The following is a 12,664-nucleotide window of genomic DNA, read 5'->3' on the forward strand; positions in this document are numbered from 1 at the left end:
AACTATGAATAAGGTGAAGCAGAGATAAGTTGGAGAAGTATCAGGTTGCTTGGAAAGGACCCGGGGTAGGAAGGGCCTTAGAGAGCAGTGGGAAGGCTGGAACCTTCAGTCTTCACAACTGCCTCATGGGGGCAAGACCTACTGGGAAGAGTTGCTGTGCTCACTGGGTCTGAGCTGCTTAGTTTCTTTGAATAAAGAGCTAACTTCGCGGGCACCTTGTTAGTTATTTCTGACCTGCACCTGACACCTGCCTTGCCATCATCTCAGGATGATCCCAGTTCCGTCTCCCTTGACCCTCCGACACCCTCTTGTCCTCCAGATCACCATGATGGCACCGGTGGAGTCCAAGTTCTCCCAGTCTACAGGAGATGCGGACAAGGTGGCCGACACCAGGCCCAAGGTGGCTGAATGGCGCTATGGGCCTGCCCAGCTCTGGTATGACATGTTGGGCGTTCCTGAGGATGGCAGCGGCTTCGACTATGGCTTCAAGATGAAAGAGCGCAAAGAGGAGGAGGAGAAGGAGGAGGAGGAGGTAGTGAGTTGGGGAAAAGGCTTGAATTTATCTCTCCAGAGGCAGGAGGACGGGGCTTTCCTGCCAGTGCCTTGGCAGTTTTTAAAATTTCTTTCTGTAAAGTTTTATTATCATCATTTCATGTTATAACGCATATAAAACAGAGAACAATTATAACCATGAAAAAAAATTAAAAGGTGGAAAAACAGAACTACAAAACAAACTTACAATGACCACATGAGTTAAAACAACAAAATTCAAGTAAAGACTTATCAACGTTCTCAGATAATGAAGTTTTGTCAGGCTTATGACAAGGGTCGGCTGAGTTCCGCTCAGTGCTATTTTTCTGTAAAAAGAGGAGCTGGAACTCATCATTTATACCTCCCTCATTCTCTTTAGAATGGCAATGGCACCCACCTGAGAGGTGCTGGAATTGAGTTGGAAAAAAGGTCTGGTTCTGCTCTATATGTCATAAAAGAACGCCAAACCTAGCCTCGAGGTTCTAGTCCTTGTGGAAATCTCAAATTATGCACAGTTTTCTCCATTACTGCTGTATTCCAGAGTGAGTGGTACCAGGTGTCCAGTGCAAGGTTTGGGGCTGTTTCCCATTGGGTTGCAATTTGTGCTGATCGTATACAAGATCAATTCGTTTGGCCATATATCTGCATTGGCATCATCTAAAATACTCAGTGACATTCATTTTGGGCAGCAGGCGGTAGTTTCCATAGTAGTAATCATTGTTTCTGTCGAAACCCTTGACGCTTTTCTGTTCTGCCCTTGCAGAGCGCTGTGGTGGAGAAGGATGCGCTGCTGGCAGACGAGCACTTCCTCATGGTGACCCAGCTGCAGTGGGAGGACGACGTGATCTGGAACGGGGAGGACATCAAGCACAAGGGGACCAAGACGCAGCGGGCTAGTCTGGCTGGCTGGCTGCCCTCCAGCATGACCAGGAATGCTACTGCTTACAACGCCCAGCAAGGTGAGCTCAGCAGGCAGCTGGGCCAACACGGGCCGTAGTTCAGTGTCAGAGCACTTGCCTTGCATGCAAAAGGTCCCAGGTTCTGTCCCTAGGCAGGCGTGAAGGACTCCCTGGTCCTGAATGGGGCAACTGTTCCCCTGAAGAACCAGGTGTGCAGCCTGGGAGTCATTTTGGACTCACAGCTGTCCATGGAGGCGCAGGTCAATTCTGTGTCCAGGGCGGCTGTCTACCAGCTCCATCAGGTGCGCAGGCTGAGACCCTACCTGCCCGGAGACTGGCCAGAGTGGTGCATGCTCTGCTTATCTTCCGCCTGGACTACTGCAATGTGCTCTACGTGGGGCAACCTTTGAAGGTGACCCAGAAACTACAAATAATCCAGAATGTGGCAGCTTGACTGGGAGCGGCCGCCGAGACCATATAACACTGGTCCTGAAAGACCTACCATTGGCTCCCAGTACTCCATCCCCATCGTTCAACCCCGACACTGAGGTCCAGGTTTGAGGACCTTCTGGCAGTTCCCTCACTGCAAGGTGAAGTTACAGGGAACCAGGCAGAGGGCCTTCTCGGTAGTGGCACCCTCCCTTTGGAACGCCCTCCCATCAGAAATAAACAGCTATCTGATTTTCAGAAGACATCTGAAGGCACTGTTTAGGAAAGTTTTAAATGTTTGATGTTATATTGTGTTTTTAATATTATGTTGCGAGCCGCCCAGAGTGGCTGGGAAAACCCAGCCAGATGGGTGGGGTATAAATATTTTTTATTATCCCTGGCATCTCCAGGTATGGTCAGGAAATGCTGCTGGAAAGCCCAGAAGCTGCTTCCAGTCAGTGTACTCAATACTGAGCTTGATGGACCAATGGTCAGACTCAAGATATGGCAGCTTCCAGATAATTGTGTCTCTTCAAAGCTGCTGACTTTCTTTGTTAACCTCTTGATAATGGAAATTTTATTATTACTGTTACTCCTTTTACATACGCCTCAAGGTGATGTGCAGGCATACAATAAGAATGGCTAAAAATGGTTTTAAAAATTCTACAGCTTTAAAACCAATGCTAAATGAATACAGCAGAGACCCTTCATCTCAGTGTGGTGTACTGGTTAAGAGCGGTAGACTCGTAATCTGGTGAACTGGGTTCGATTCCCCGCTCCTCCACATGCAGCTGCTGGGTGACCTTGGGCCAGTCACACTTCTCTCTGAAGTCTCTCAGCCCCACTCACCTCACAGAGTGTTTGTTGTGGGAGAGGAAGGGAAAGGAGAATGTTAGCCGCTTTGAGACTCCTTAGGGTAGTGATAAAGTGGGATATCAAATCCAAACTCTTCTTCTTGCTGCAAAAGTTTATTGAAACAAAAATGTCAACAGTTTGTTTTTAATGCCTGGTTTTATTGGTATATCGCCCTGGAACCTTTCTTAGCCAGCTGGCACTTGGTTTCAGCAGAGGCCTCCTGACGTTTCCAACGCCCTCTTGCTTCTGTCTCCAGGGCTGAACCGCAGTGGGTCCCTGCTCAATTTGCCTGTCCCTATGATGCAGAAGCCCAGCATGTCAGGAGTCATGGGCCTTGCCAAGTGCAAAGAGAAGCAGCTCCCTGAGCAGCAAGGTAAGGAGGAGAGGAGGCTTGTGGCTCACAGTGAGGAGATGGTATGTGTAGGTCAGCAAAAAGGGAACTGGTGATAATTACCTGGCAGGCTCTGGGTCTGATGTATCGGCTGCAGCCCTGCCCAAACATTAAACTTAAGGTTTCTTCAGAGGAGAAGCAGCACCCCACAACAGATCTCTCCACCACCCGTGACCCTGAAGAGTTGTTGAATCCTGGCATCCCTGCCCCAGGACCAGAGATCCCCACACCTGGGTTCCTAGCTGGCTTTCTGATTCCATCCCCGCCCATCTCTCCCAGCAGTATGGGAGAGCAGTGAACCAGACAGGAGCTTCAGAGCACACAAGACTACTCAGATGGCTTTAAAAGGGGATGATGATGATGATGAAGAAGAATTTTGTATACCACGCTTCATCCATATGTCTCAGGGCGGTTCACAATTTAAAACATAAACACAAACGGTGCGAAACATTCTCCGGCCAAATTCAGGAACTTGCTTCTGCTTTCGCTCAGAGCATGCAAGTCTGTCTTAAGTAGCCCCAGCGAAGGTGGGGATGGGACAACCCCAATTCTTAACAGAGATCAGTGAAATCCCAAATAATACTGGGAGCCGAGGAGCATGCGTTACAGAAACATAATCCTATGTATGTCTAATTAGCAGCATGTTCTGTTAAATTCTGTGGGACTTAACTCCAAGGTAAGAATGTATAGAATCGTAACCTCAATCTCTCTAGTTACTGTGTGCAGCCACTAGTGGCTGCATGACCTACTTTCATCAATTAGTTGGTTAAGTATAATTTATTGACCATTAAGGTAAATGTGCACAGGATTCGACAAATCTATGGAGGGTTAGATTGTCAAAGGCTCCTAACCCAGATGGCTATGTTCACCATTGGAGGCAGTATTCTTCTGAATACCCGTTGCTGGAAACAACAGGAGAGGGGCTTGCTCCCGTGCTCATGTCTTGCTTGTGGACTTCTGGTTGGCCACTATGAGAATACAATATGGGACTAGATGAGCTGTTGGCCTGGTCTAGAAGGGCTTTTCTTACGAGGCCTTGAGAGAGCAGCGCCTTGGCATTGAGTGGCTTAAAGTCCAGCGTGCCTTAAGTTAGCAGGTGGCACAGTCGATGCAAATGGGAGCACTTGAGCCCTATGGGTTTCCAGGAACAAGACGGCAAGGGTGTGCTCTGGTGAGGAACAAGCAGAAGTAGGGAGTTCTACTGATATATGGAATTCTAGTCGTATATTGATCCAGAGTTGAATCCCAATGTATAGTTAGCAGAGTAAAAACTTTAACACGTTGCAGAATTCCCCAAAAATAAATGAGAGGCAATTCTATTTCATCCTGCAGAACTTTACTGCTGCTGAATGGGGAGGGGTATACAAGGGTTAAGGAGGGACGGGGGTGGCGCTGTGGGTTAAACCACAGAGCCTAGGACTTGCCGATCAGAAGGTCGGCGGTTCGAATCCCCGTGATGGGGTGAGCTCTCGTTGCTCGGTCCCTGCTCCTGCCAAGCTAGCAGTTCGAAAGCACGTCAAAGTGCAAGTAGATAAATAGGTACCGCTCCAGCGGGAAGGTAAACGGTGTTTCCGTGCGCTGCTCTGGTTTGCCAGAAGCGGCTTAGTCATGCTGGCCACATGACCCGGAAGCTGTACGCCAGCTCCCTCGGCCAGTAAAGCGAGATGAGCGCCGCAACCCCAGAGTGGTCCGCGACTGGACCAACCGGTCAGGGGTCCCTTTACGTTTACCTATGTCTTGCGGACAGTGCAAAAACATTGTGTTCAATGAGCAGCGTTGATTCCACACGAGTTCTCCACTTGGAGCGATTCTCCATTAACAATGTGGTCTTCCTCCTTGCCTCCTTGGCAGAGCCTGGAGTTGGTCTCTTTTGGTGGTAATCTGTGGGGTGGGGTCTGCCTTTTGGAGAGTGGCACGCCATGTTTGGGGGAAGAGGAACTTGATGGTATCCTAGTACTCCAGAAATAGAGAGATGTGTCGTATGTTGTGCCGTTGCAGCATCTCTGGATGAAGACAAGCCGTGGTATTCCATTTTCCCCATTGACAACGAAGAGCTGGTTTACGGCCGCTGGGAGGACAACATCATCTGGGATGACGAGGCGATGGAGAAAGTCTTGACCCCACCGGTTCTGACCCTTGACCCAAATGATGAAAATATAATCCTGGGTATGTCCACAGAAACCATAGTGCTTTCCCTTCGGGCCTACTAGTGGTTGGAGAGAAAAGATCTCTGGCTTTCTGAAGCATGGTGATTTTGTAACTGGGGCTGAAGATGCAAAATTCAGGTGGGCTGAGGGAAATTTTTTTCCTAAGAAACCTGTCCAAGGGTGGTGAAGCTCGTGCTTTTTCTATCTCCCAGGAAACTACCTCTCCTAATGAATTCTGGGAATTGTAGTTAATATGAGGAGCCTGAGGATCTCTTAAAGAACTTTCAGTAAACTGTAATTGCCAAGGTTCTTTTGCAGCAACCATGACAGTTAACTGCCTCCTGCCCCCCCCCTTATTTAAATTTGCACTGTAGCTAGGTGAGGTAACCTGTTATGTAAAAGATCCCATAGAGAGGAACCATTGCCTCAGGTTTAAAAATCCCCATAATCTCTGATAAAATCAGTCAGGCCATTTAAAAAATAATAATTTTGCAAATATAACAGAATAAAAATATTGTTAGCTCGTATTAAAAGAAAGAATATTCCATCAATCCCGACTTAAAATTATAGGTTACTATAAATAGTTTCATGTCCAAATAGGTACCTAAAAGAGACTGATGATTATAAGCCCTGCATTCAAATGGGCTTCTTTTATGTATTTTTTCCTCCTGAAATGGAAATATCCTTTTAAATTACATTTGTGGCTAAAAACTCATTTGCTTTATAAAAACAGGCGTAATACATTCATTTGACTGTGTTGACATTTATGTCAAAGTGTTACTTAAGAGAAAAATAAGGAGCCTTGCTATCTCTGAGCTAATCAGGTGCTCAAATGAAAGGTTAGATAACAAGGTCCATAAGAGAATAATACATGGTAAATAAATCTACCACAGAAATTCAAGCCATTGCATGTTGACCATTTGTGTAAGCTTCTAGTCTAGCACTGAGCAGGATATTGACTGCTTAGCACACTCTCAAAGAAGCACAATACTGTCCCCCACTGGTATCAGCTGCCTCCAGAACAGAGGACAGAGAGCTAAAATGGACAGTACTTTTATCTTCCAGCAGTGTAACACTGTCACAGACATCGAGATGACAAAGACACCTGACCACCAATGAAGTTATTTTATGTATTTGAAGTGGTGCTGCGGATATCTGCAGGGAAGCATTCAGAATGCAATCTCTTGTATGTTCCTTCCTAGAAATTCCTGATGAGAAGGAAGAGATGACGTTGAACTCTCCTTCCAAAGAGAGCAAGAAAGAGTCTTCTCTAAAGAAGAGCCGGATTCTCCTGGGCAAGACAGGAGTCATTAAGGAAGAGACTCAGCAGGTTTGTGGGAATGGCTCAGGTCCCGTCCGCCCCCCCCCCATAAGAATGATGAACAGAAGACAAATTCTGACTCTTGCTTCCCTGTCTTGCAACTCTAGAATATGTCTCAGCCGGAGGTGAAGGATCCCTGGAACCTCTCAAATGACGAATTTTACTATCCAAAGCAGCAGGGGCTTCGTGGAACCTTTGGAGGCAACATCATCCAGGTTAGAACCAGTAACTCTCTCCAGCTCTGTGTGTGCATTTAAGTATGCAAAATGCAATCTCCTGCAAAATTCCATCATTCTCAGAACCATGTGCCAATTGAATGGTGTTCCCTGCCTTCATTATAGGACAAGGTGCCCTGTGCAGGTATAACTGGTGACCCAGCTTTCGGTTGGAAGCTTGCAGGGCCTCTTCTCAAAGCTTTGCATGCTATAGAAAGCAGCAGGTCTGTGTCACCTAACACCAAGAAAACTAGCGCTAATACACCCAGGAACCTCACCAAAATGCTGGAGAGGGTGCACCTCCACAGGTTAAGGGGTGATATGATAGCCATGTTCAAATATATAAAAGGATGTCACATAGAGGAGGGAGAGAGGTTGTTTTCTGCTGCTCCAGAGAAGCAGACACGGAGCAGTGGATCCAAACTACAAGAAAGAAGATTCCACCTAAACATTAGGAAGAACTTCCTGACAGTAAGAGCTGTTCGACAGTGGAATTTGCTGCCAAGGAGTGTGGTGGAGTCTCCTTCTTTGGAGGTCTTTAAGCAGAGTCTTGACAACCATATGTCAGGAGTGCTCTGATGGTGTTTCCTGCTTGGCACGGGGTTGGACTCGATGGCCCTTGTGGTCTCTTCCAACTCTATGATTCTATGATTCTACCTCCACATGTGGTGGGAATGCCCCAAAATCCAACTATTCTGGACAACAACCATACAAGAAATAAGTAAAATAACCGAGCAAGTATTAGAAATCACCCCAGAACTGGCCTTACTAAACATCTTCCAAGACAATAATGCCCACTTACACCACAAAGAACTCATAACCCACCTACTTTCAGCAGCCAGAAGCATCATAGCCAGACACTGGAGAGACCTGTCAGGAGTAAGCATGGACCAATAGTACCAAATAGTATGGGAAACAGCCTTACTAGAAAAATTAACCAATAAACCGAAACTGACACGGGGATAAATAGAAGAAGACGCCTTTACCCCGGTATGGCTCCCCTTTATCACATACACAGCCCAACAAGACAAAGACAAAAATCCACCAACAGCATACAAATCAATATGGCTAACCTGAACCAAAACACTCACCCACCCCACTCACACACGAAAACAAAGACCACCACAGCCAACCACAAATGAATAAACACACCCTAGGCCAACCGCAACCTCTCTCACCACCAAAGGAACACAAGCGAACAGCAGAGAACCTGCACAATCAACGCTGACACCAAATCCTACATATAGTAAATAAAATAGAAACATCGCCACCCGACTCCACCCCATACCCACCTCTCCCCCCTCCACCTCTTTCCCCGTTTCTTCCTAATGTCTCAACAAATGAAACTGATTTGTAAAAATGTTACATGGGGAAAAAAATATGAGAGAGAGACATTGCAAACACTTTTGTAAATCAATAAAATCTTTAATAATAAAAAGAAAGCATCAGGTCCTTTGGGCGGACACATCCCTCAGCCCCTTCTCTTCCTGTGACCCAGGATTCCCCTGCTCTGGGGATGGGGAGGTGTCCCTGTGGCGGGTGGTAATGCGCGTCCTGATTTTTGTGCCCCTCGAGTAACGGCGCACGTTTGCTTTTTTTTTTGGTGCAGCACTCAATCCCTGCGGTGGAGCTCCGGCAGCCCTTCTTCCCCACCCACATGGGCCCCATGAAGTTGCGCCAGGCTCACCGGCCTCCCCTGAAGAAATACTCCTTTGGGACCCTTTCCCAGCCCGGCCCTCATCCGGTGCAGCCGCTGCTGAAGCACATAAAGAAGAAAGCCAAGGTGAGGCCCTCCCACTTCCTGGTTCTGCTTTGACAGCTGCCAGCTTGGCTGCTCTGCACTTTGAGGGGCTTCCCTGCTCTTCCTGGGATCCGTTGGGGTTTCATTATTATTATTATTTTTTATAATATTTTATTAAGATTTTCACAAAGTAACAAAGAAGACAAACAGAAGAAAAAAGAAAAAACAATGCCAGAAAAAAATACAAAAAATAACAACAATTAAAAACAATTCCATCTTTCAGAACATATCTTACATTAGCTTGTTTCTCGGACTTCCTCCCCCCTCCCCCCTTTGTATTCCAGTTCGATTGTTTGTTCAGCAAATCCTTTCCCTCTTTACCTTTATCTTAACTTTTGTCTTATTATTTTAACTTTACCTTTCCCTCTATTAACATTCCACTTTTTCCTAGTCTTTCAAACATTATTGCTATAAACCCCTTAGCCTCAATTCAACATCATTCCCTCATTCATTAATTTTACATTGTTTCTGTAAATAATCTTTAAATTTCTTCCAATCTTCTTCCACCATCTCTTCTCCCTGGTCTCGGATTCTGCCAGTCATTTCTGCTAATTTCATAGAATCCGTTGGGGTTTCCGTTGTCTTTTGCTCTCTTGATAACCACCTCCTTTTCTCCGCGCCCAGATGAGAGAACAAGAGCGGCAAGCCTCTGGCGGCGGGGAGATGTTCTTCATGCGCACCCCAACCGACCTCACTGGCAAGGACGGCGACCTCATCCTGGCCGAGTACAGTGAGGAGAACGCCCCCTTGATGATGCAGGTCGGCATGGCAACCAAGATCAAGAACTACTACAAGCGGGTGAGTGCGCTGGGGTTTGGCTGCCGGGGTTTTCAGCTTCTGCAATTTGAACCTGCCCTTCTGACTTAATCCTGTCTTCCTTCCTGGCAGAAACCGGGCAAGGATCCTGGGGCCCCAGACTGTAAGTACGGAGAGACAGTGTACTGCCACACCTCCCCGTTCTTGGGCTCTCTTCATCCAGGCCAGCTGCTCCAGGTGAGAGATTTGACTTTTACAGGGGGCACGGGGATGGAGTTGGTGTGTGCTTCGAATTTCCACCAGCTGCAATTGCTTCAGCAGGTGGCCTTTCTAAGGTCTGCCCATCTCTCTTCCCCAATGCAGACATTTAGTGTGCAGCAGCAATATTAATTCATAGAATCATAGGACTGTAGAGTTGGAAGGGACTACGAGGGTTGTCCAGTCCAAACTCCTGCAATGCAGGAATCTCATAATAATAATTTATACCCCACCCATCTGGTTGGGTTTTCCCAGCCACTCGGGGCAGCTCCCAACAGAATATTAAAAACCCGATAAAACATCAAACATAGAAAACTTCCCTAAACAGGGCTGCCTTCAGATGTCTTCTGAAAGTCAGATAGTTGTTTATTTCCTTGACATCTGATGGGAGGGCATTCCATAGGGCGGGTGCCACCACTGAGAAGGCCTGCCTGGTTCCCTGTCACCTCGCAGTGAGGGAACCGCCAGAAGGCCCTCGGAGCTGGACCTTGGTGAAAGATGGGGGTGGAGATGCTCCTTTATACTGGGCTGAGACCGTTCTGCCCAGTGTGGGGCTTGAACCCACAACCCTGCGACTTAAGAGCCTCATGCGGTACCAATGAAGCTATCCAGAATTCATTTGCTTATTTATTGCAGTATTAATAATCCACATTTCCTGAAAGTATAATGAGAGCAGTATGCAAAATACAAGATTATAATAAAATCAGGGAAAGTGTCAGGCAAAAACTTCTTCTTTTTTTTTTTTTTTAAAAAAGCAAGTACTGATAGTACTGATAGGTTAAAAATAAATAAATGTAAAGTCCTGTCTAAACAATGCAGCTTTTGGAAGATCCCTAAAGGAGGCAGGAGTGTTTACTGCTAAATCGCTCAGATTTACACAAGTAAAGTTGTGATGCAGAACTCCGTCATGGCTAGGGAGTTTGTCTCTTGAGCATGGGTGCTTCTTACGCAAGCTACCAGCAGAGGCTGGAGGCTGGGGGTGGGAAAACAATTTGATTAAGGCATCCCAGTTCATGGCAGACTTGTCCATGGGCCGCATCCAGTACCCCACCTGATCCGTGGCTTCAGAGAGTATACTTAAAACATATGCAGGCAAGCAACCAGTTCTTCCGCTTTCTATTTTTTTTGCACACCAGTCACCTTTGGGGAATGGAAAATGACTTGCTGTGTAGCGAACTTCAGACTCTTATATTCAGAATATAAATATTTTTGTGGTGCTTGCCCATCTTGGAGCCTTTTGTGTTATCTCGACTGTCTCTTGGGTTTGGTGGATAATCCCAGTGCATCTCAAGCACTAAAACTGGCCTGTAAGGTTATGGCAGATTCCTTTTCTTCCTCTGACTGCTTTTGCAGTTGACCAAACGGCGGCCCCTTTTTCTTTTCACCAGGCATTTGAAAACAATCTCTTCCGGGCTCCGATCTACCTTCACAAGATGCCTGAAACAGACTTCTTAGTTATCCGGACGCGACAAGCTTATTACATCCGGGAGCTGGTGGATATATTTGTGGTTGGACAAGAATGTCCTCTCTTTGAAGTTCCTGGACCCAACTCTAAACGGGCCAATACTCACATCCGAGACTTTCTACAGGTTTGTTTTTTGTGGTTTGTGTAAATTATCTCTGCAGCAAGCTCAGGGAAGAGAGAAAAGAAATATTTTTAGCAGGTGGCTTAGCACATACAACTGGTGTTGTCTCAGCTGTGACACATGGGCCTGTGCAAGAGGGCACCTTAAAAAAAGGTCTTCATACTTGAGATCAGAAAGGGATCATCTCATGTTGGCTAGTAACCTCAGAGTTCTTGTGCTCTCTTGCAGTTTGGCTCACTTGCTAGAGACTACTGTTGTTGTTGTTTTAAAAAGTCATTGGTTAAGGTAAAGGGACCGACTCTAGGGTTGCGGTGCTCATCTCGCTTTATTGGCCGAGGGAGCCGTCGTACAGCTTCTGGGTCATGTGGCCAGCATGACTAAGCCGCTTCTGGTGAACCAGAGCAGCGCACGGAAATGCCATTTACCTTCCCGCTGGAGCGGTACCTATTTATCTACTTGCACTTTGACATGATTTCAAACTGCTAGGTTGGCAGGAGCAGGGACCGAGCAACGGGAGCTCACCCTGTTGCGGGGATTCGAACCACCGACCTTCTGATCGGCAAGTCCTAGGCTCTGTGGTTTAACCCACAGCGCCACCCTGGTCCCTAAAAAACAAAAAGGGGAAAAAAGTCATTAGTACAGTGGTGCCCCACAAGACGAATGCCTCGCAAGACGGAAAACCCGCTAGACGAAAGGTTTTCCATTTTGGAGGTGCTTCGCAAAACGAATTTGCTATGGGCTTGCTTCGCAAGACGAAAATGTCTTGCAATTCCTGGGTTTTTTTTCCCCCTCCCCCCTTTTCCCCAAGCCCCTAAGCCGCTTAACAGCTGTTCGCTAAGCCACTTAACAGCTGATCTAAGCCGCTTATCAGCTGATCTAAATTGCCTTTTAGCAGCTAATCCGCTAATCCCTTAAGCCTTTAATAGCCGCTAATAGCCTTTTAGCAGCTAATCCGCTAATCCCTTAAGCCTTTAATAGCCGCTAATAGCTGCTAATAGCTGCTAATAGCTGCTAATAGCGCTAATCCGCTAATGGGCTTGCTTCACAAGACGAAAAAAACTGCAAGATGAAGAGACTCGCGGAACGGATTCTTTTCGTCTTGCGAGGCACCGCTGTACTTTCCAAAAAGGAAAACAATAAAATTGAGCAAATCAAATCAAAAGGTCATGCACAACATAGAGAAACCCCAGCTGGCCAATGTAGCTCTTGGTGGGCAGAGAGGAGCACTGGGCTGTGCCACACTGGGGGTCACCTGGTTCATGCCCCCTACTGGCAACCCCTCACGCTACGCCCCTGCTTGTAACTCATACTGTTCCTTGGACTTCCTTGCCAGGTGTTCATCTATCGCCTGTTCTGGAAGAGCAGAGACCGGCCCCGAAGGATCCGCATGGAGGATATTAAGAAGGCCTTTCCTTCCCACTCGGAGAGCAGCATCCGCAAGCGGCTGAAGCTCTGCGCCGACTTCAAGCGCACAG

At 46.9% G+C, this 12,664-nt stretch overlaps 1 protein-coding gene across 7 annotated transcripts in view; it reads left to right on the plus strand.

The window, feature by feature from the left end:
* LOC310661421 (transcription initiation factor TFIID subunit 1-like) overlaps positions 1 to 12,664 on the plus strand; it is a 46,897-nt gene that overhangs the window by 7,778 nt on the left and 26,455 nt on the right. For 4 of the 7 annotated variants that reach the window (XM_083407366.1, XM_083407370.1, XM_083407368.1 and 1 more), the window contains exons 7-17: positions 320 to 532; positions 1,295 to 1,490; positions 2,971 to 3,087; positions 5,104 to 5,271; positions 6,455 to 6,582; positions 6,681 to 6,788; positions 8,398 to 8,571; positions 9,214 to 9,387; positions 9,478 to 9,582; positions 10,992 to 11,192; positions 12,523 to 12,664. In XM_083407366.1, coding sequence (XP_083263492.1) covers positions 320 to 532; positions 1,295 to 1,490; positions 2,971 to 3,087; positions 5,104 to 5,271; positions 6,455 to 6,582; positions 6,681 to 6,788; positions 8,398 to 8,571; positions 9,214 to 9,387; positions 9,478 to 9,582; positions 10,992 to 11,192; positions 12,523 to 12,664 — 1,726 coding nt within the window. Of the gene's footprint in view, positions 1 to 319; positions 536 to 1,294; positions 1,491 to 2,970; positions 3,088 to 5,103; positions 5,272 to 6,454; positions 6,583 to 6,680; positions 6,789 to 8,397; positions 8,572 to 9,213; positions 9,388 to 9,477; positions 9,583 to 10,991; positions 11,193 to 12,522 lie in introns of all 7 variants that reach the window. The other 3 variants (XM_083407365.1, XM_083407369.1, XM_083407367.1) reach the window with 1 other exon arrangement.

Source organism: Podarcis tiliguerta (assembly GCF_965153285.1).
Source record: "Podarcis tiliguerta genome assembly, chromosome: 13".
NCBI lineage: Eukaryota > Metazoa > Chordata > Lepidosauria > Squamata > Lacertidae > Podarcis > Podarcis tiliguerta.